The sequence below is a fragment of the Motacilla alba genome, chromosome 13, assembly GCF_015832195.1.
Source record: "Motacilla alba alba isolate MOTALB_02 chromosome 13, Motacilla_alba_V1.0_pri, whole genome shotgun sequence".
NCBI lineage: Eukaryota > Metazoa > Chordata > Aves > Passeriformes > Motacillidae > Motacilla > Motacilla alba.
In genome coordinates, this window is record NC_052028.1 from 13,500,243 (window position 1) to 13,523,611 (window position 23,369).

The window sequence follows — 23,369 nt, forward strand, 5'->3', positions numbered from 1 at the left end:
TGTAGGTGATGCAAGGACAGCTCTTGATGTTTCATGGCTATACCAATTAAAGATATTGCCCCTATTAACCGTGGCACCAGCTTTTGTTAACTGTGGGTCTTTAAAACAATGTGGGCAATAAAGACGACTTCGAAGTCTATGAGCTGGAATTCATGTTGCATTAGAGAACTAATGGAACTAAACTGGAGACTGGCTTTCACCAAAATTTCATGCAATTTCAGCAGTGCCATGCCTGTGCTCCCCTTTTCCATGTCAGCTTCTTCCAGGTTTGGATACAGGCAGCAGCTAACCACTGAACCAGGGTCTGCATCTGTCCTTGAACAAGAAACTGATTGCCAAATGTTGTCTCTTTGTTCTGAAAATAAAAGGCTGTTTTATGCAAAATTCCTTGGGTGATTATAGGGACAGATAAGATTTTTCTTGGAACTTGAGGAACACAAATATTTGAATGAAGTCCCAAAGGCTGCTAGGAGCCAGAACGGAGAGCTCAGATTTAAGTGACTCTTTCTGAAAGATTTATAGAGAGCTTAACAAGACACTAATAATGTACAAATTCAATAGCCAGAGGAAAATTTAAAAAGTGAATGTACATGTAAGTTGTTTGCATTATCCAAAAGTTAAGTAAACAAGACTGTATTTTTCAGTGATTTAGGAATCACTGCCTTACTCCAACAAACAGGAAATTCTTTAGAAATCCAGCATAAGATCCAGCAGGAAAAAAGAGACATTAAAAATCAGATACTGATTTACAGGCAAAGAAGTGCAGGCAAAGAAATTCTTCTTGATGATATAGCAAAGAGGAGGTCAGTTCATCCAGTGTAAATGAGAAACTGCTGCAAGATCCTCTGAAAGTCTGGTGCACCCACAGCCTGGGCTTGAGTCTTCAGTGATGGCTGCATTTGCTCTTCATGACCTGTTGTAAGTAAAGTGTGGTCTCACTGGAAAAGGCAGCAGCTAATGAAATGATGACAAGGGGCCTGGAGGGAATGAAACAGGGTAAACTCATGTGGGTGAATTTGTGGTGCTGTGCAGTGCAGTTTTGTGTAGGGAGCCACGAGGTCACTTATCCAGACCTCTGTGGAATGTGGCACTGATGGGGTTTGTGGTGCCTCCAGCAGCTCCTGCACCCTGGGGGTGTTTGGGGGGCACTGGGCAGGGCCACGTGTGTGCCCCCCTTGGGCTGGCAGGAGCACTGGGCTGCAGCACCCGGTGCCAGCTGCCCAAGCCCTTGGGATGTGTCCAAATTCATCCTGGAGAGCCTGAGAGCCCTGCGTGGCCATGGGGAGGGTCTGCCTGTGGTCCCTGAGAGGACCAGCTCTCCATTCCACACCTCTGCAGAGCTTCCCTGCCAAGTTCCAGCTGGAAGGGTCCATCCAAAAGTCCAGAAGCTTGGACTCTGTTCCTCTTGATCCATAAATTATGGTATGGGGAAAAAAAAATCTCTTGGCAGTGTCCTCTTTCATGTTGCAGTAAACAAAGTAGTTCAGAGGTGGCAAAGTTTGTTTAAGGGGGCCTCGAGTTCTCTTTGGGACTTCAACCTGTTCAAAAATTGAAAAGGCAAAGGCTCCGAATTAAATCCTGCTATAAATTAACACAATTAATGTGTTTCATTTCAGCTACCTGCACATCATTCAGGCAGCTGTCTTGAAAGAGACAAATTAATTACTAATAAGAATTCTATACCCTGCTATTTTCTCTATTTACTGATGTTACTTTCCAACGCTTTTCCAGAAATACTCAGTCTGATATTTAACAAGTGAAGCTATTATTATCTTAAATTACATAAGATTTTCTTCCCTTGTGGTTGTGATAGAGGAGAATGAAAGTAAAAAGAAAAACCCCTGTAGCAGGACTTTAACAAATTCACTGCAGAATTTCATAGTGGATATGGAAGAGTTGAACAAGCTGAGACAAAAAAATATTGAGATCAGAGAATTGCTGAATGAGGGAGGGTTTGAGTCAGAGATTATATTTTTGGCTTTGCATAGCCTCACTGTAAATTTCAATATTTCTATGAAATATTTGCCCTAGACACATCAATAAGCTTTGAAAGTACAGGTTGTTAATGAGTTGCAGCTTATCCCAATTTTCTTTCTGTTTATTTTTTTGAGAAGTAGAAATACTCCTTGTGTCTATATAATCAGTGTTTTCATGTTTGTTTTCCTTCAGTAGAGTCTGCCTTTTGAGATACTCCTTTGGTTCTTTCATCATTTCACAAAAATTAAAATTCTGCCCAAAATAACTCGAACTATCCTTAAGTTATATACAGAGGATTTTCAGCTCCAAAACAGGTCTTTTCAAGCTTATTCTTAAAAAAAGTCTTTCAAGTTACAAAGGCTTCACTACCATTTATAGGAACATTGGGTTTTTTTCTTTTTTTAAAATATTTTATTTTGAAAAGGATGCTGTTGACCATGAGGAAACACTTAAATAAGCTTTTCATTGAATAGAAATACCCTGTATTTAAGCAGTCTTTAATTTTTAAGAAATCCTAGGACTCCTGACAAAGACATTTTGACCCGCAGCATTTGCTGCTTGCATTTGGTAACAAATGTTGGGAATAAACATTATGACATAATCTCTAAGCATTAGCTGAATAAACATGGTTTTCACAGGAATGTCTCCTACAGCCTACAGCAACTTAGAACACTACTTAAAGTAAGAAATTTTTGTCAGTCATTTCATAATTTAAAATTGTTTGATAAAGCAGAAAGCATCCCATAGGAATGCATTCTGGTGTTCTGGTCCCATTCCCCTTGTTATTTATTCCCCATTTTAGATATTTTTTGAATATTTTGTAGAGATATGCAGTGTATTGCACTGGTTGCCTAGATTGCTTATGTCTTTAACACCCACTAATAACTAAAAGGAACAAATCTTTTTTTTTTTTTTAATAAACCTTGAGTGAGAAAATAGCAGTGATATGTAGCCATAGCTATGAACTGTACATTTTTTACAGTGTCAACAAAGACAGACTGGAAAGAACCAATTACAATAGTTAACATTTGCACTAGTACTTCTGCCTTGATAACTATTCACTGACCACATTTTGCACAGTTACTCTAATTAATGGTCCCATTCTGGAAAGGTGTTTATAGGTGCAGTATTTTACCCAAGCACGTAAGGACTTCACAAGGTATCTGAGTGCTGGCATTGAGTAATACATTCAAAAGCATATCCCCAGTAATCCATCTCAATTCCTTGTTTATTACCTTTGCAGCTTTCTAGCACTTTTGTCAATAAGATATTGCTTCCAGCAGTTTGGCTTTATTCTTACATTAATATCCCAAATTTATCATAGGGTTCTAAATTTCCTCTGGTCACCAAAATGTCCCATTGAGCCATTTAAGCTCCTGGAAACTCCGTTCTTTATTGGCAGCCTGGGAAAAATATTTTTTGCCCTCTATCCCTGAGTGTTTTGAGATTAAATTCACTAACATTGTCAAGTTAGGTCAGCAAGGAAAGCCAAAACAAGAGAGAAAAATCTTGTTCAGGATTTAGGACGATGGGAAGGGGAGGAGGGGACAGAGGTGCAGAGCTCCAGCCCCGCTGTCACAGCAGATGTGCAGAGAGGGACTGAACTCTCCTGGCTTCAGGCAGACTGGAGGCAAGGTCTGGGTGCTCACCAAAGGACAGCCAAAGGGAAATACAAGTGTTAGCCTCTGTGCTTTTTGTTCTTTTAATGGATAAAAGTTCCTTCTCCAGCAGTTTTGGTCCCTAACCAAGTGCAGCAGTTGTTGATGAATGTGTTCTTATTCCCCAGAGGTTCTTTTTCTTGGAAAGGAATATCTTATTCAGGCAGTAACAAGCACAGGCTGCCAAAACAGCCAAAAAGTTGTAAGAAAAATCTAGGTTACCCTTACAGCCCTGACTGGAACATGGTGAAGAGCTGAGTTGCCTGTTGCTGCCTCTGAGCCAGCCCCACTCTGCCTGCTGAGAGCTGTGTGGAGGAGCATGGCAGTGACCTCCCAGCCAGCAGCACTGGCTGACCAAAAACATTTCACCAAGTCCATTATTTTAATGTTAATTTAACAGTTTTTAACTTAGCCTGATGCTGTCTCCATCTCCCTGCCTGCAAACATGCCAAGCACTGGGGCTGCCCTGCAGGACTGGGCTGCAAGGGCTGCACCTTCCTCCTGTGCTGGTTTGTTTATTTTCTTTGCAGAGGTCCCAGGGAGCATAACCAGGGGCTTCTGCCAAAGCTTGCAGACACCCACTGGAGAATACAACGTGTTGAAATTGCTGGCATCACGTGCTTTGCTCACCCTTGTTCATTCTGCCAGGCTGGAGGGGAGGGAGCATCACTTCTGACTCACGAGGGTGGTGCTGCTAGACTGTGCCCAGGAGCAGCATTTAGGCTGCAGGAATGCTCAAAGGTTCTTTGTGATAAAGGAAATCCAGATCTGAGACACTTAACATTTATTTTGAAAGATTTTGTGATTTAAATAATCTTGCTGCTGCTGGAAAAGATTTTTAAAGCTGAGGTGAGGTTGCACACAGTGGGTAAATTAATAATTATGCAGGTTGTGAGTCACTGCATTTGTTTCTGCTGGTGTCATGTTTCAAAAAGGAGCAGAATAAGGAGGAAATGCTAATATCCCCAAGGAAGACATGTTTCTGCAATGAAGGGGCACACAGAGCTGTGCTCTCTAAAGGCCAAAGCACAGTAAGAGCAATCACTTCCCTGTGGCTTTAAGACCCTCTGTTTAAAAAAAGTATTTTAAAAAGCTGCTGTCTCTTGCTCTGTTGCCACTTGCTGATGCCAGCTGTATATTTTTGCATGTGATTTTTGGCTATTTCAGGTAACCACCTGACTTTCACACACATAATATTGTACTCCTGAATTCCAAGAGAGTCTCTTGGCATCTGGTAAAAGTCCCCTATGACTCAGTAAGCACCCACTCAATAAATAATTTGAAATTAAAAGCATCCCACGCATGAGTTCTGGATACAAAAAAAAAAAAAAAAAAAAAAACCACCCAAAAACCGTTATTGCCTTTATTTTCCTCAGAAGGTAAACAGTGGGAAAATGATCTCAGTGTTGCTTTGCAAGTGTACAATCTACCACGATGATAATTTTGGGTATTGCATCAGGAAGTGCTGTCTTGCAGGAGGCTTCTGGATTTGGATTGATGGCCTTGTTCCCTTGCTGTTCAATCATCATTGCTTTTAGTCCAGTAAACATTCTGCATGTGCATTAGAAAGCTGTGAAGCAGACAGGGGGCATTAAGCATAATGCACCTTCTGGCAAGGGGGCACAGGGATGCAAACTGCAGGGAGGTGAGAGAGGAGCTGGAGTCCGAGTTACTGGCATTTGAAAGTTGCCAGAATTAACCTGTTGTTTCTCATGAGCAGGACATTTATAGTTTCTCTGCTGCAGCATTGTCACACAGCAGGGTGTGAGAGACAAACCATGGTTGTGTTTCCCTTGGCAGTTTTCTCGTGCCTGACTTTGTGCCTCAGTTTCCCCTTTGAGGGGAACCTGGTCTAGGGGAGGTTGAAATAAGCTGATCTTTAGGATCCTTCCAACCCAAGCCATTTTTATTTCATCAGTGATTTCCTGCTGCTGCTCCAGGGCCAGGTAGCAGGTGGGTGTAAATTGATGGAGCGATTTGAAATCAATATCTGCGCTCCACGGATCAGATCTCATTCTTTGCCCACCATTCGTGTTGGTGAGGGGCCCTAAACATACTCATATATTTTCCTCTATGAATAATTATTTACTGGCAATTGTTCAAAAAGCAGTGGAAGCAATATCCTTATTTCAGCCCCTCTGGGAGCAGCACTTCCAGTTCTCTCATTCCTTTGCCATCCCCAGAGCCTCTCTTGCTAAAAAAAAGTCAAAGACACACTGTAGAGAAGTCTGGAAGACAGTTTAAATTATTTTTCTGTATATTCTGATAGGAAAAGAGCAAAATAATGTATTTTTTTGTGACAAATAACAGCTATAAAAATTCATTGGTGGTTCTTTGGCCATGAGAGCAGTTTCTTAACCATGGGGCTATGGATTCCTCTTAAAAAAAAGATTTTTATTTTAAAGGAAATTTCCTTTACCTACCTGTGTAAATAAATTGAATGTGCTCTATCTCCTATCTCTTATTGAAAGTATGAGACTTGATTAAAAAAAATCATTAAGATAATCCCTGGAGTCACTCTATGTGGATATAGTTGGAATCACATTTTTAAAATATACTTTATTTCATGATATCTGTTTATTGACTGGCAACCTGTATGTTTTCTTGTTGAGTCCTGGTGCACTTTGAGTGCACTTTGCACTGAGCTCCAGGTTTATTGCAGCAATCTGAAGGCATCCAGAAAAGATTCCTAAGTCACCTTAGAGGGTGACTTCACCCACAGCAGTGGGTAAGAAGCACTTCAGGGAGTGATTTGGGTTCTAGATGGACCCTTTTGCCATGTTCTCTCTCCTGACTGCAGAGGTAGCACAGGGTGATTATCTGCAAGGGCAGGCTTATCAGTTAAATGCCTGAAACTGGCTGACTGGGGGCTCAGAAGTGATTAATTAAATCATTGAAAATATTCCTCCCTGCCCACCCTGCTATCTCCTGGCTTCTGGAAACAGAGGAGGTAATAGTGGAGTAAATGAAGCAGCTGAAAATACACTTCACATCATGAGTACCCCCCTTTGGAGGCTGGGGCTGCCACAACAGGGAGTTTGTCACTCAGGGGTGGGGTTGGGAAGGTCAGTGCAGCTCCAGTCAGTGTCCCCACAGCCTGTAAATCCATCTGCTGGGATGGGATCATCACATGTGCCCTGGGGATGGGACTTGGGAGAGTCACAGCTCACAGCCCTGCTGCCTCTCTTCACCTGTGCTTCGAGCTCTCTTGGGTGGTGGGTGGGAGTTTTGAATGGGACTGAAAACACAGCATGCTTGCATGGGCCTCATTTCTTTGCCCAGACCTGGTGTTATGCTCTGATTAACGCCCCTGAGTTGTTTTGGCATGTTCACATCAGATAAAAATGACCCAATAATTGGCCCCATTTCTGAGAGCTCACCTTCAGACACACCACAGCAGGGCTGCTGCTTTCCTCCTCGCACTGTCAGGCCTCAGTCTGCAGCTTCATTGCTGGCAGGGGGAACTGCTAAATCCTGTATTAGTCAGAAAAATCTTCCTTCAGAGTGTAAGGACAGAACACAAAAGGGATCCACTAAGATAAAGGAAAAAAAGAAAAATTCCTTCTCTCTGGAATCTTCTTCCAGCACTATAAAGATGATCAGTCCAATCAGCCTTGGTCTAACTTGGAGCAGCAATGCCACAGAGGACTTTGTGTCCAAGATCTGAAAAAAGAAGTGTTTGTTCTATTCTTCATTTGGTGATTGACAGATTACTATAGTTAAGAAGCATTAGGCCATAATTTGTAAGAACTCTTTCTGCACCCTCTGCATCAGTGAGTTTCTGTGCTGATTTTATTATTAAACCACTGCATTAGAAGACTGCTTGTTCCTACGAGTATAAAAATCTTTTTTTCCCACTTCTGAGGGAGCACAAATTTCTGCAGGATGGGACTTTTCCATTTAGTTAGCATAATTATGGTAATGAGCTGGACTAAAAAAGATGAAGAATTCCAGGGACACATTTGGAATGTATGTTGATGGTGAGATGTGAAACCTTACTGTTTGTGCTGGAGAAAAAAAGCAGAAAAGTGCTCAAGAGAGCGTGGCTCATTTTATAATGCTGCAGTGCCAAAGAGCTCTGTAACAAGGAGTTGGAGGGTTGAAAGCCAAGTTTCCATCTTTTCCCTGCTGTACCAGTGGAAAGGGAAATCATAACCCTGGAGGGAAATTCCGCATGTGATGGTTGAGTTGTAGTAACAATGCTGGGATTCATAATCATTTCTCCACAAGGTCTGCTAATCTTTTTCCCTGCAAAATGTACTCTCAGATGGGGTGGCTTAATTCATTGAAATCCTGCTTTTCTGGTGCCACACCTGACCATACTTTGAATAAACTCACTTTGCTTTGGAAAGAAATACCTCCTGCCTAGAGTAATTCCAGCACTATGCAGTAAATCCAGAGCTGAGCTTTCTTCAAGCTCTGGCTGAAGGATTTGTTTGGAAATTGTTCCAACACTAGTTTGGAATTGTTTCAAGGGGTGAGATTTAGTTGCTTTGGTTGGTTGTAACTTACTTGAAGCAGTAATTGGAAAACCAAATTTGAGCCTGTTCTTCCTGTTCATTAAGACTTTTCTCCTTAACTTCCACTAAAGAAAATTTATCAGTGTCTTTTCCCTTCCACATGAACTTCATGGGGCTCTTTGAGTATCTTTTGTCATGAATGGTGTTGGCTCTGGGCAGCACCTGGGCAGTGTGGAAGGAACAGACAGAGGAGAAGGGTGCTGTGGGGATGTGCACATGGAAATCATCCCTAATGCCCTCCCTAATCATGTGAGCCTGATGGGAATGCAGCCAAGATGTTCTGCATCAAATCTCATTGCTGTGGCTGGGTTGTCCTCTCAGTTCTTGTGCTCTTCTTGTTGTATCCTCTCTCCTTGTTTTCTGCCTCTGTTTCTGCAGCCATGCAGAGGAGCTCACAGAAGCAGGAGTTAGCATTGGAAAGGAAGGGCTCTGAGCTTTGCAAGGGCTTTGTTTGGGCTGAGTTGTACATTACCCATCATGGTGTGCAGGCAATTCCCTCTGCTTGCACAAAATTCCTTCACAGGCTCAAAAAACCTGTGGATTTCCTGTAGCTGTCACAAATAACTTCATACCCGTGGAAGCAGCTAAAAGTGCCTACGCAGCTCACACTACTTCAACATCAGCTTGCAGAGGTCTTTTTCCAGTGGGTGACTCCCACAGCTGGTCTGTGTCCATTCAAATCCGTGTCTCCTGTGACTGATGGCTGCAGCACCAGAGATTATTTAGAGCTGTCACCTCTCAGGCTGTCAGGAGCTTCTGGATGGAGCTTTCTGCACGGAGCAGTGAGTTGGCTGATTGCTGCTCTTGCTGCATCTATAATATTGTTTCAGTGCATTGCATAGCTGCAGGATTTTAGCTGTGCTTCACCAGTGTCTCCCTGCTTCCCTGGAGAAGGATAAACTGTCCTACAGTGATCCAAGGCACTTGGGGTCACCCTCCTTCACCCCACAAAGTCTCAGCACAGTTCTCCTGCCCTGTGCCTATCACCTTTAGAGGCAAATGCTTACCAGTAAGGCATCAGACAGGGACATCTGAGGTCAGGCAGCAGAGGAAAAGGGAGCTGATGGCAGCCATGGACATGGGACCTCACAGTGCAATTCACAGCATAATCCTGGATCTGTGCACTCAGATCCATATGGTCATATATGCTGTGTAATGCTGCTTTGCCTTGGTTTTCTCTGCTGTCCACACAAACTTGAGTCTGTACATGAGGTCTCAAAGCAAGGTCTTACACCAGAGGAAGAAGTTTTCACACATTATCTCCTTTCCTGTGTTGCTCTGGACCAAGCTGTATAACCAGATTTAATTTTATAGGACTGGTGCTGTTGGTAGGTGGCTTCCATAGGAAAATATTGCTGCTGATCACAGCTGGATACTGGGATCCTTATTAAGATGATGAATTAGCTGAAGAAAATGAGGAGAAGGAGGGAGGGCAGATGCAATTAGAACGAGTTTGAGGCTGTGAAGAACTGGCAATGATGTGTCCTGTTGTCCTGTACCTGGAATCTGGTAACATTTAATATCAAGTCAGAGAGAAAAGGACAGCACAGATATCTTCCCAGGAGGGAAAAAAAAAAAAAACCAAAAACGAGGTCACTTGCCTTTGCTGAGGGTTTTTTTCCTAACTTTGGATGTATTGAGCTGTGTAATAACTTGCACATATCTGGAAGCAATGCAGAGCACAGCAATCAATAATACAAGCAACGATAATCAGGTGTTTCAGCCATCTGACACAAGCAGTCTCCAAAGATAATTCTCTCCCACAGGACATTGCTGAACATAACTTCAGTTTATTCCTAGCAAAAAAAATAAATGCTTACCTGCTGTGCAGAGACAAACCTTGCCAACCATTGTCTTTCTGAAAACTGGAAAGGGATGGAGGTGCAGGGAAAACCAGTGGGAAACCAGTGGGAGGGAAAACCAGTGGGAAACAACCACTGGAGCTGGTGGTGGTCAGCAGAGCTGGAGCAATCTGTCACCTGTCACCAGTTTCCTTAAAATCCTTAGAAAGACCTCAATAAATAGGAAATGTGTTCAGCAATGCCAGGAGAACAGAGGGAAGCACAGAAGAGTTTGAGGCTGCTTTTTGTGTTTGTAAAGGACAAAGGATCCTGGCCCAAGGGACACAGTGAATAAGTGTCACTGTCACCTTGGTTCTTGAGTAGGTTAAGCTGCAGTGTGAGCCCAGCCTGGTCTCATAAAGCTGCTCATGAATGAGACAGCACTGAAACTTCTCCCTGCCCCTGTGTGGAATCAATCCAGATCAGTGCAGCCAGTACCAAGCCCAGGTATTTATTGTAGAGCTAGAGAAAATTAGGGTTGGGAGGGACCTTAAAGACCATTGTGTTCCACCCCCTGCCATGGCAGGGACACCTCCCACTATCCCAGGTGGCTCCCAGCCCCATCCAGTCTGGCCTGGAACTCTTCCAGGGATGGGGCAGCCGCAGCTTCTCTGGGTACCCTGTGCCAGGGCCTCAGCACTCCCTCAGGGAAGAATTTCTTCCTAATATCTCATCCAAACCTACTCTCAGGTTTAAGCCTTTATCACAGCAGTTACATGTCTCTGGTTAGGGTGGCTGTTTCTTCTTATTCTATTAGCTGGATCTTCCTGCTACCAGCCTTGCAATTAAAAAGAAAAAAAAAAAAAAAAAAGTAAAATTAAAGTAACCCAAATAGTTAAAAAGTGAAACAAGCACAAGCTGGACTTTAACCACTTTGGCCACATTGCCAACCAAAAGGCAGAGAGGAGCTTTGGTGATCAGACACCATCAATGCTGAGCTCTTCCCCTAACAGTAATACCACCATTCATAATTGGCTGTAAAAATGAGATGCTTCTCAAGCTACTAAAATGCAAAATTCCTTTCTCATTCAGCATCACCAAAATGACATTTATGTTATTCAGGATTGCTATCCACTTTCAACCCAGAGCAGCCAGCAGTAGCACATAAATTTTTATGCCTGTCCAGTACAAGGCACTGCATAAAAAGAGAGAGGAAATAAATGATGTAATTCATGTGAAAGTTTTTGCCATGCCCTCCCAAAAAGCAGAAAAATTCACTGCAGGTGGTGAAGGAGGAACTCTGTGCCTCCTGTTTGGAGCTTGCCTCCTGGGAGCTCCCACAAACCAGGCTTGTTCACTATAAAGTCATTCACTCTGCTGAGGAGTCCATTAGTAAAAAGGAGAGAAACAATGATTTTCAGATGGCAGAGTATGAAATAATCAATACTTCTCCTTATTCACAAGCAGAAGAGTGGCAGATAAGGATATATACCAGTCACAGACACAACGTTTAATAAAACATTTTGGTCTTTGTCACTCTAGGCAGTTTTCTGCTATATTTTATAGGTCACAGTCCATGAAATTTCATAGGAACTTTCATATCTATTCTCTGTAGCAGAATATGACATTTATTTGTTATTAAACCTTATAATTTAGGGAGGATGAAGATACTTTATCCAAAACAACACATGAAGTAGTCTTTCCAACAATGATTTTTCTCTAATATATCTGTATTTTGGGACCTATATATAATCCTGTGAGCTTCTTAATTTTTTTCTACTGGGAAATAATAGAGGAATATAATTTTATAGTGATTGTATGATAAGAGGCCAAGATATTTGTTAAACTTAAGGTAGAACCTTTGCTTGTTTTTTCACCTGCTGAGCCAGACTGTCACCACAAAAAACTGTCAGCTTTAATCATGAGAAACATGAGCAGTGGGGAGTTAATTGTGGTAAGTCAGTGCTAGGCTTTGATCCACTCACAAACACCTGGAAGCCAAGAGAGGATTTGTGGTGGGCACAGCTTTCGTTGCTTCTGGCCGATGCAGGAGCAGGGAAAGGTGAATGTGGAGTGGAGGTTGAGAAGGACCAAAGATTGAGGAAAAAACATGAGGAAAGGAAATGCCTCTTTCTCATATCCAGTTGGTTTCTAAGAGGATTCACCAACTTTGATTAACCAAATGTGTCCTTGATGTTTTGGTTGTAGTACATTTTTGCATAGGCCTGATAATTGTTTTGGGGTGTGTAGGACCTGCTGGCTGTCAGCTAAACTCCCCTCATGTGCGTTTTTAATATGTAAAAATCCTTTGGACCACACTTGAGAGACAGAGGATGAAGGAGAGGAAGAGAAACACACAAGAGAGGAGCAGAGTGGGATTCTGGATCTGTGTCATTACAACACAACAGGGTTGTGAGTCATCCAAATTGCTGGTTTGCCACAGCTTCAGTGGCGGCTTGAAAAGTCCCTTTTTATCCCTAGGTGCATGTAACTGGAAAAGTATTGCCTCATTCAGCTGAGGGGCCAGCCCTGGAGGGTCAGCACTGCGTGTCCACGGAGCTGGTTCTTCTTGCAGCTGGCTGGGGCACAGAGCAGCTTGCCTGACCTGCAACTTTTCTTATTAAAACCAGAGAAGACATTGCTGTGTGAAAGCCCTCAGGGCTTGTAACCTTACTGACATAATCTATTTTGGGGGGGAAAAAAAACTGTAGAGATTTTTTAGCAGCCCAAGCCGTGTGAGGATCTGTAGATAGCTGTAATAATTCCTGCTCGCTCAAATCGCAAAGCACACTGCTATCAAAATTTAATCTGGGCTTTTTGGTGAATAATCATATTTCACTCATTTTCCTCCATACTTCTGCATGAGATAAATGAACTCCTTCTGTGCCACCACCAACCCAGAATTCATGGACCAATATTTTACACCTAGGGCCAACAAATGTGGGGAGTGGCATTTTATGACCCATCTCAGTAGCATTTCCAGCATCTGTCTCTCAAATTTGCTCACAGCCTTGAGTTCAAAATGAGATGACAGCGGTCACTTTATCAACCAACATCACCTTTGTTCATGAGACACCAGGATCTGGCAAGAACAGTCTTAACTTGGCAGGGAACTACCTGGGAATGGCTCTTGTTGGAACAGGAGAACCTCTGGCAGGTGACCAGCGCTGCTGCTGAGCCATGCGATGTCTCTGATTTTCATCCCTCCACATTCAGGCCTCTGGCAGCAGTTCATGGAAATCTGTCTGGGTTAGATCTCCTCTCTCTTGGAGAGACACTGATTCCTCATGTGGGGCTGGAGGTGCTCTTGCAGTGGGAGGAAGAGGAAGTAGACAGGTGGGCTTTCATTTTTGCATCTGGATTGGAAAGCATGCTAGATGTATATCCACATACACGTGGTTTTCCTGGATTTTCCTGGTCTCTTGATCTTCTTATGCCTTCTACCCAATTGCATTCCCCTTTCCTATAAAATCCCTAAAACAGCTGTGAGTTAGGCATGGAGGTGCTAGTTTGACTTCCAATCATGGTGATTTCAGTCAGTTTTTTGCTAAAAGGTAGTCTTCAAACTATCTTTTTCTCAGAACAAAACAGTTTACCTCAGTCCTTGCAAACTTTGACAATCACCCTGAATCTTGGAAATAATACCTTACATTTGATGTGGTTTTGATTATAGATGTACCTGTGCAATTCCCTACTCACAGTGTTTCTTACACACCCTTTCTAAGCAATTATAGCTTAAGTGAAGCTAAATCCCTCATCTTAATAAAAGGTAGAACTTTCATGTGTAAGAGGTGAAATATATTTTGGTACAGTTCTCCTCTGTGTGAGTGTATCTGTACAGATATTAATCACACATTCTTTACAGGGATTTGCTATGAATGAGCAGGTATATTATTATATTATTATATTATAAAGGCAGGCAGTGAATATTACAGTGAATAGTTTCCTGTTAACACAGAGCATCACTGCCTCTCTGTGAGTAGAGAATGACTTAGCTTAAAGGAACATCTTTCATCTGTGTAAATGGTTTACTGGGGGGCATTGCAGATAGTTCTGAATAGAAATATTTTTTTTCCACAGAAACTGAGCTGCAAGGATAACACAAGTAATTGGATTCTCTAGTGCCTCCCAGTGCTATGCATGTTATCTTCAGTGGGAAAAATCAGCTGTTGGCAGCCTGGTGAATTTAGTAATTGTAACTAATAGGGTTGTTTCTTTTTTGCCTGTCTTTCAGGATGGAATGGGGAACCTGAGGATCACAGAAAAGGGTCTGAAGCTTGAAGGAGATTCAGAATTCTTGAAACCTCTCTACGCCAAAGAAATCCGATCAAGACCAGTAAGTTTTTGGGAAAGGAATAAGTTTGTTTCTGTAGCCCTTACAGAAAGAAACCATGAAGTGGCAGGGTGACATGGCTACTGGATAAATTGCTTTGGCCTCTCTATACAGATGCAGTTTAGGGAGTGAGGCTTTTAAGGCTTCATCCAGACACTGCATCCTCTGGGCAGTTCCAAAGTTGATACCATGGCTCTGGTTTGTGTAAGCCACAGTTAAAACTCTTCCAGGACCTCTGAAGTTTCACACTGTCTTTGCTTTCTTTTGAGGTAATTCCTAAACCACTCCCAACTGGAGGAGCTGTTCTTTCTGAGGCAGAGGGATGGCTGGCAGCTCTGAAAACCAGCTCACTTTTAACCAGTTAAAGCTTGTCTGCATAGCAGAGAGGTGGTGCCTTGGCACAAGGGCATGATCTGTTGTTCATTAGCACAATGAACCCATATTATGTCCTCAATCCTATTTCATGTTGGTTTAAAAATATGTGTAGTTAAAATTCAGTGCTGCTAAGAGTGACTGCTTGACAAAAGTGGCAAAAATGTTAACTACTGGAAATGAGAAGAAACCCAAGTGTGAATGAAGTAACATTTTCATAGCAGCACTTCGTTGGCTGTTGGTGACTTTTGGCCTTTCTAATGCAATCCTGTATGTCCTGAGCAGCTTTAAAATAACTGAAACAATTACAGAGTTTACAGGATCTGTGTCAGAAGATATCATCTGTCTTGTTTCCTGATCTAAAGTGTTAATTTGAGTCAGATATCAGCCTTCCCTTTTGATAACAATGGCAGATAGCTAATTAAATAAACTTCACATCCTTTTATCTTAGCATTTTAGTGCTCTTGTTGAAATTGGAACTTGGAGCATAATGAACAAAACAGCCAATACCATACCCCATTTAATTATTGAAGGTTGTAACCTCTGTAAGACGGCTAGGAATTCATTTGAACAAGCATAATCATTCAGGAAGAAAACTTAATAAGAAAACCTTCATATCTATAAATGCTTTCAGCCCTGAATTAAAACAGAACCTGTAAAACCTTACATGTCATTCACCTTTTAATATAAAATATGTGGGAACCAGGTGCAGCAGTTGGTTTGATAAATGGGCTGACAAATCACTACCTACATTCCTTTTTCTCTAGTTACATTGATGGAAATAACATTTGATTGCTAAGAGAAGTGAGAACTACTTCTTGCTACTGGAGAGTTTACTGTTTTCATATTATCATATTGATCTACATTTTAATACGTCAGGGGGTACAAAAGGTGTCCCTTGCCTGGGGCTGTGGAAGTAATTTCCACACACCATACACAGATTACTGAGCGCCAGGAACAAGAGGTGTGAGGTAAGGCCTGTGTGTGTTCCTTGCTTTATCCCCCATCCAGGATTGTTTATGCTGTTAGCTGGAGGAGGATGTAGCTGCCAGCCAGCTCTGACCTGCAGTCTGGGGAGCTGGAGCATCCCTGCTGCCCTCAGTAGATGAGTCCTGCAACCTGTGTTAACCACACAGTTACACAGACCATGCACATTATTCCTCTGAATTTTGGAATAAACTGGAATAGCCTGTGCTGGATTTTAGGTTGCTTGTGGTAAACCTGGAATTATTTTTGGGCTAGGGGCAACAGCAGAGATCTTAGTGCATTCAGACAACTTCTGCTTTCCTGTGCTGTGTGTGAATTTGGCCTCTTGAAAACAAATTAAAGGATTCAGTCAATCAAAGGTTTATAGTTACAGAATATTTGAAAATATTGTTGAATAATCAACACTCAATCTTTTTAAAGAACAGTAGTATGATCCAGTGTAGTCTTGGAGGGAAGCGTGGTAGCAGTTCTTGAACCTGATGAATATTGTTAAAATAAAGTGCCAAACTCAGAGCTCAGTAACAGATGAACATCCATACTAATTCTAGAGTGAACTTGCCTGGGTTTTCAGAAGTGCATAATGCAGCTTTAAATATGTGAAGAGTAACAGAAACAAATATGACAAATAACATAGTAAAGACATCCCAGAAATAATCTGACATCTACAATTTTTCATATGCTTAATTAAACAACCTAAGAGTTGTGTACAGTAATAAATAATGGTTTCATATAAACTCCAAAGACTTTTAGATGCTGGTTATTTATAGAAGAATTAATTTTATTTTTTTTATAAACTCAACAAATTTAACTTCAGTCTTGTTCTGTGTGGTGGGTGAAGGAGCATTGCTGCTGCCTGGAAAGGGCAGGGAAAAACCACTTTTCCTGTAAGTGGCTGCAGTCCATCCAATGAGCTCTATGCCCTGGGTTTTACCAGACACTCTTGTGTCTCTGTGGTGCTGCTCCCCCATGTGCTGCAGAGCTGCACACAGAGCTGGGAAACCCCTGCCAAAATATCTCCAAAATGGGAATTGTGATTATTCTTGAAAGCCTGAATTTGTCACTGGTGCCTCTTCTTCTCTGCTGCATCTCTTGAATCCCAGGAAGCTGGTAATTAAAATTACACACAGACTTGCTTTCCTAGGAGCTCTGCCTTCTGTTTTAATGATAGTTTTGGATTTCCACTTAAAAGTGGATTTCTTTTTCAAATTGATTTGGCTGGAAGGGAAAATCAAGGGTTAGAGAGGAGGAAAAGCCCTCCAATGTCATCCCTAGAGAATGCTGGGTGGGCACCTCTGAGCTTCTGTAGTTTGTGTCTTAAAGAGCCCTGCTGGGTTCTGCTGCCTTCATCACCTGAACAGACAGAGGAGCTGCACTGAGATGCGCTTCTCATTCCAACTGAAATTCCAGGTTTTAGCAGAATGGTTGGATGGATGTGGTTTGGCCCCAGGCAGAGAAATTGCTGACATGAACTGACCTTAAACCTGCTGCCAGCCCCTTTCTTTCTGCATCTGACACCCCCAAGATTTGCTGTCTTTTTCCCTCACCCACTCAAGAGTGACACCCCCCCCCCCACCCAAATCCCTTCTGGTTTTATACAGAGAAGAGGATCTCTGTTCCTGCTGTTTTCCATCCTACTCCTGGCTCAGCAGCACTGGATTTGTCATATGGATTGGGAGCCTGATTTCAAGCATCAGAGGTTGCAAAAAAAAATGTAACCTTGCCATTTTACAAGCCTTAAGTTTTTCTGGAGGTTAATGAGTGGGTGGTAGCAGTGTTTGCACCCTTGTAGCCTTCTTTTAAAGACAGGAGATGGATGTGTTCCCTTTTCCCAGAGTGTTCAGAGCATCCTGAGCTCCCAGCTGAACATATTGCACACTGAGCAGTGTTTTTTCCTTGCATGGAACATGAGCATCTTGCTGCCTTTAATTAAGAAGGTAGCTGGACCATGAAGTATTGCCTGTGTAAATAAAAGTGATTTGTACTTAGTCAAGGAGCTGCATTAGGAATTCTCACATTTCTGTACTTGCAGATAAATTATGAAGATTATTAAAAATTGGAAGGGTCATCTATAAACCCATCTGTAGCTCAGCTGCACTGTCACTCTCAAAATGTAGCTGTCTTTCTAACTGTTGTAATTTATTGTGGACTATCGTGTGAACCATCTGCTTGCTTATAAATCAGACCAACTTTGACTGAAAGTTGTACACAGCAGTAGAAATCGTTAATTTTATGTCCTGGAAAGTAGTGGCAACAGTTTAGGGGACTTCAGTCTTCATTGCCTTAATTGGAATAGAAATTTAAAACTGGAAGTTTTCCTGCCTGTGTTGAGATGAGCTGCTAGGAAGTAAGTTACTTGCAATTTAGAGTTAGCCCAGATTTAGCTTGCTTAGTGCAGCTGGGGTGTTTTGAAGCCTGGCACATCCAGGTCTGTAAGGAACTTGAAAGGGGCAAGACACAGAAGAAGCTGTGTGCATTTTCCATCCAGATAACAACAGAAATAAAATCCTGTGCTGCGATTACACAGGAAAATCCAGTGAATTACTTCTCTCAGGAGCTGTCTGACAACCAATGAGATGATAATCTCAGTTTCAGGAAGCAGAGAAAAACATTGCCATGATAGGATTAGGATGGGTTTGCCCTTTCAGCGTTCGTTCCAAGTGCATAGATAGGAAAGAAAAATAAACTCAGTTTGCAAATGTTTACACCTGGGCTTTATTTTTCTTACACTGAACACTTTTAAAGAGAAGAATATGGATTTGCCTGAGAACTTTGACTTTGCTTCAGTCAAAAGCACTTGACCTCCCTTAAGCTCTCTTTCAGACTCTCCTATTGATGGATCTGGGAGCACAGAATTAAATGTGGGCACCAGACTTTCTACCTGGGAGAGCTCCAAGCTCTGCTGTTGCACAGGTATAAGGGATGGCAAAATTCTCTGAACAGATTTTGAGGAGATTTTCAAGTGTCTTTATGAAGAGATCTCTTAATGTATGTAGCTGGTTTCATGTTGAAGGTCTGCTTCTGGTTATGTTTAATCAGCTAAAAAAATAGTTTAAAAGAAAAATGCAATACATCAAAGAAAAAAAGAGGCAAAGGACTGTGTCTTTTTGTTATTTTCCTTTATTGGGGGATGTTAGAGGTCTCTGTGCCACTCAGTGTGGCAGGGAGTGTCTCTCTGAGAGCACCCTGCTTGCTCAGATTGTTGGAGCAAACCTGCCCTCCTTTGAAGCCATGCAAAATAACTGGTGACTCCAGTGGAAGGAGGGCTGGGCTGTCACTAACACTTGGCTGGGATTCTGCAAGGGCATCTGTTTGGCCTGAAAAATTCACAGTTGTGGAGTAGGACTGATAACTGCTATTCCCTTTACTGGTGTTTAGTAAGTTCTTATCAGAATAAAAGCTAGACCAGTGAGTGCCTAAAATATGTTTTTCTGTCCTTTGCATTCTCCCCAGCCAGTATTTGAATGATAAAAATTTTAAAGGAAGCTTTTGAGGGTGATAAATTATTATTTTGCCAATGTACTCATCTCACTATGTTCAGTTCTGAAATAGGAGTGCTGTAATTTAAAAGCACAGAAGCACTTCTGTAATGGCTGTATTCTTTGGTATTATTTGCTCTGCAGGTCTACCTGCCTCCAAGCTAAAAATACTGACTGCAAAACAATAAACCATGTATTTGGATTAAACAGTGACATGTGCCCACAGTGGGGCATACCTGCCTCGTAGCCATAAATACATATTTATAAGCAATATAACATACTAATTTGGATAAAAAGAGAATGCAGATGGCAAGATAATTGCAACTTTGTATGAAGCTCAAACTGGGTAGTACAAATGTAGATTTTAGATAGATAGCATGAAAGCAGGTTGCTGTTTTTTGAGGGAGAAGACAAAATAATTCCTTTTCTTCCTTTGTCAAAGTTCACAGAGAAATAAAAGGACATAGATTTAGATCCTGGTGATTTGCCCTAGCAAAGGGCTGAAGGGTTTCAGCATGTTCACTGAAAGCTCCACGGGGTGGAAATGAGGAAGTGCAGTTTGTCTCACCGTGCTGCCATCACTCAGCTGTCCCTGCCTGCTCCCACCACCTCTGCACCACTGCTCCTCCAGCATTTCACTGTTCCCCAGGGACTGCTCCTTCAAAGGAGAGTGGAATCCTCTTTGCAGAATGTGGTACATCCGAGCCTGTGAGAGCTCCTGCCAGCTCTGGAGGTGTTGATCTCCTGGCATTGGCCTCTGGGGCAGTTCAGCTGCCACTGTAGCTCCAGGTAGAAAAGTCTCCCACCACCCAAGATCGACTTCTGCAGCGCCTCCTCTGACTGCAACTTCATAGCCTGGGGCCCTTTGGCTGAGTTTTGGTTGAGAAGATGACAAAAAGAGCAAGGTTGCTGTGGATGGCACAGCCAAGACAAACAAGCTTCTTGCAGCCATGCCTGGCCTCTCCTGTGCTCCCTGCAGGGTTTGTTACCCGTTCCTTGTGGCACCACTCTGGCACTGTGCTAGATTCCAGTGTTCTCTGGCTGCACATGTCTCCCAGCTGGGTCACTTTGAGTCTTGCTTGCCCCGCAGAGATCAGCAGAGAGGAGAGCTGGCAGTCAGCAGGGGATGCAGTGAAAGAACAAGTTGCAAAAGGCATCATTTGGCAGAAATGCCCTCACCTGATGTACAGATATTTTTGCCGTCGCCATCCAAAGCAGCTTTGAGTCCGTGGACAGCAGTAGGCTGTGAGTGCCCAGTGGGATTTATAAAACTGATATTCTCTCCAATAATAAATTTTATTCTGAAGCAATGAAATCCAGAGAGCCTACTTCAGTCTGAACCTTGGCTGCCCCAGCACTCTGGGGGCAGTTAGTGGCTCTGTGATATTTCCAGTGTGCTGAAGAGGTGAAAGTTAAGTAAATTTTACAGCAACTATGAAAATATTTCCCTTTACCTTCATAGTAAAATTGGTCAGAAGTCTTCAGCTTTGAATTTTGCAGGGATTTTCAGAGGCTGGCTGAAGGACTGTGACAAATAGCATCAGAATTAAATCCTGCTATGCCTGTTCCTGGTTGTTTCTGTAAGGAGCTGGTGTTGTGTGCCCCACATTGAGAACACAACAGGGAACTGAAGTATCCCGCCAGCTTCCAAATCAGAGCATCCCAAAGATGTGCAAGAAAGGAAGCTCTGATGTAAACAAACTTTCAGAAATAAATCCACGAGTTGCATTTCAAAGCAAAATCTCGTGGCGACTGCATATGGCATTTTAAAAAGGATTTCATTAGATCTTGCTAACTTGTCATAAGATCTCTTAAATGGAAGGGTAATGGCTCATAACATTTGTAAGCTTTTTAATTTCATGCAATATGAGCAGTGTAATCAACACCTACTAAAGCCAATCAGCTGTGCCCAGTGGGCTGCCTACCTCAGCTTTTGTCTATATTTGCATTTTGGGTACACCTCTGAACTAACCCTGGGGACCAGGTGTTTGTGGTTCCTTTACCTGACATCAGTGGAGGGTTTGTGTCCAGAAAATGTGGTATGATCATTGCAGAAGTATCTGACCCCATGAGGTGTATAAGCACTTTATACTCAGGGTTTGTCACCTTCTTGTGAGGGAGTTTGGAGTTGGTGTGGACAAGTTAACAGCTGTGGAGCTAAACATGAGGGAGACAGAGAATTTCCCAAATGATCTCTCAATTTTTTTTTCTTTTTCCTTTTGACAAGTAAGATTTCTCGCTTGAGCTGCTTGTGTGAGGGGAGAGAAACTGTTCAGATCATGTGTTTGTTTTGCTGCTCTGATCCCATTCCCACCTCCTCTTCATTGTAAACATTTGCAGCTGGACCCTGTGGCAGCAAAAACGAGTGATGGGCATTCCAGCTCCAAGTGAGCTCTGTGGGCTCTCAGCTTTTGCATTGGATTTTTGCCACAATCCCAGAAATCATTTCTGTTTCAGCTGTGGAAAGGAGAACAGTGGGGCACATAGAACATGAGAGACTCTGGGGGCTGCATTTCTCTCTCTGAAGTGCAAAGGCTTTGAGTTTAAGGATTTAGCATGTCTAGACATTGCTGCTGACAATCAGGATCCTGGCTCCTTTGTAGAGGCTGAAGTACAAAAACAACTTCTTAGTACTAAAAATGAAAAAGAAATAAAACTTGATGCAGTATGGGTAGAGGGAAGATAGAGAAAAAATAGAAAATAGAAACACTGAAAGACAAATAGGAAGATCCAATTATAAAGAAAAATTATGTTTTCCTCATTTTCCAACAAGCCAGAAGAGCAGAGCTTTGTGTCTTCTTACCACAGGACAGCAAACACTTCTGCAACTCTTCTGCTGATCAAAACTATTTGGGCAGGAAAGTTCTGTGTTTTGTAAGGCAGGAGTTGACAAGACAAGCTGTGCTGTCATTAGGAAGTGCAGGCACACAGAACTGGTTCTACAGACAGCTCAGTTCGTGGGTTCTTTGATCTATGACAGGAAAGCAAAGTCAGATTTTCCAGGTTTCATTTACCAGTAGCTATACCTCTTTGATTGTTTTATTTCTAAATAACAGATGTATTAGGAGAAGGAAGAACACAGATAAAAAACAAGATGACTTTAAATTTGCTCCTTTTCTTTTAGGACAAATTTGCTGATGGTCTTGGGAAAACTAACTTGCTGCTCTTGAAAGAAAAAGTACCATTTCTTTGGCTTTTATGATCTTCCTGGTTGGAACATGTTTCCTATAAAAGCACATGCAGTAAAAAGTTCTTCTTGTTGGGGGGTGATGAAAGAAAGCAGTTTCCATGGTGCCTTTTTTGTTGTTGTTATTGTTTCTTTTTTTCTTGATTTATCCTAGGTTTTCAGTATAAAATGTTTCATGTCCATTGATTTCCTGCTGATGTGCTGTGATTCTGAGTCCCATGGGATTTTAGACTTGCTTCCAGCATGGCCTTAAAATTTTCTGAGGCAGGTTGTATGAAGTACTAGCAGGAGTCTGCTCTTCATTTTCCCTCTGAAACAGAATAACCTATGGAACAAAAAGAAAACGTAGAGTGCTTCAGTTCCCAGTATTTTTTCCTTATCCATCTATCAAGCACAACCATCCTTACATAAAACTGCAGGAGATTCCTCACTTTCAAGCCTTAATTTTTTTTTTGTCTGAGCATGAGTAGAGCTAAAGCCTCTTTGGCTTTTGCCTTTGCACCTCTGAGGTTCCCCAGGGAGTATCCAGTGCTGCTGTCATCCAGCTTCCCCCAGGAATATCCCTTCTAAGGACAGAGACACATCTTCCTTTGGAGAACTCTATGGTTTACAAGGGAAGGATTTTTTAAAGTTTATTTCAAGTTCAGCAGTGATTTGCAAATCACTGTTCATGAAAATATTGAGGAAATGCTAAGATTTTCACTGTCTCTGAGTTGGTGCAGGTTACTTAGTTGGATTCTAAACCTAGACACTTAAAATTGCTTTTATGACACTTAAAATTGCTTTTATGACCTAGGCTTTTTATTTTCTCTTTCTTTCCAGCTGCAGCTTGATATTCTCCTTCTAGTTCCTTCTCCTCCTTGAGCAAAGCAATATGTGATTCCAGTGCTTCTCTCTTGATTTAGACAAGGGGCTGATTTGTGGTGAGGCATCCAGTGAAGAAAAGTGGTGAACATCTGAGTCCTGATTCTCTGCTAAAAACCAGCAGCAGCTGCAGAAGCTGTGGCGCCAGGAATGGGTGGTTACTGATTTGGGGAGAAGCTTTGCTGTTCTCTGAATCATCCACGCTGCTCTTCAC

At 42.2% G+C, this 23,369-nt stretch overlaps 1 protein-coding gene across 14 annotated transcripts in view; it reads left to right on the forward strand.

The window, feature by feature from the left end:
* Positions 1–23,369, forward strand: part of SGCD (sarcoglycan delta) — a 308,234-nt gene that overhangs the window by 225,637 nt on the left and 59,228 nt on the right. For all 14 annotated transcript variants that reach the window (XM_038150509.1, XM_038150498.1, XM_038150503.1 and 11 more), the window contains one exon: positions 14,171–14,272. In XM_038150509.1, the coding sequence (XP_038006437.1) occupies positions 14,171–14,272 (102 nt within the window). The remainder of the gene's footprint in view (positions 1–14,170; positions 14,273–23,369) is intronic.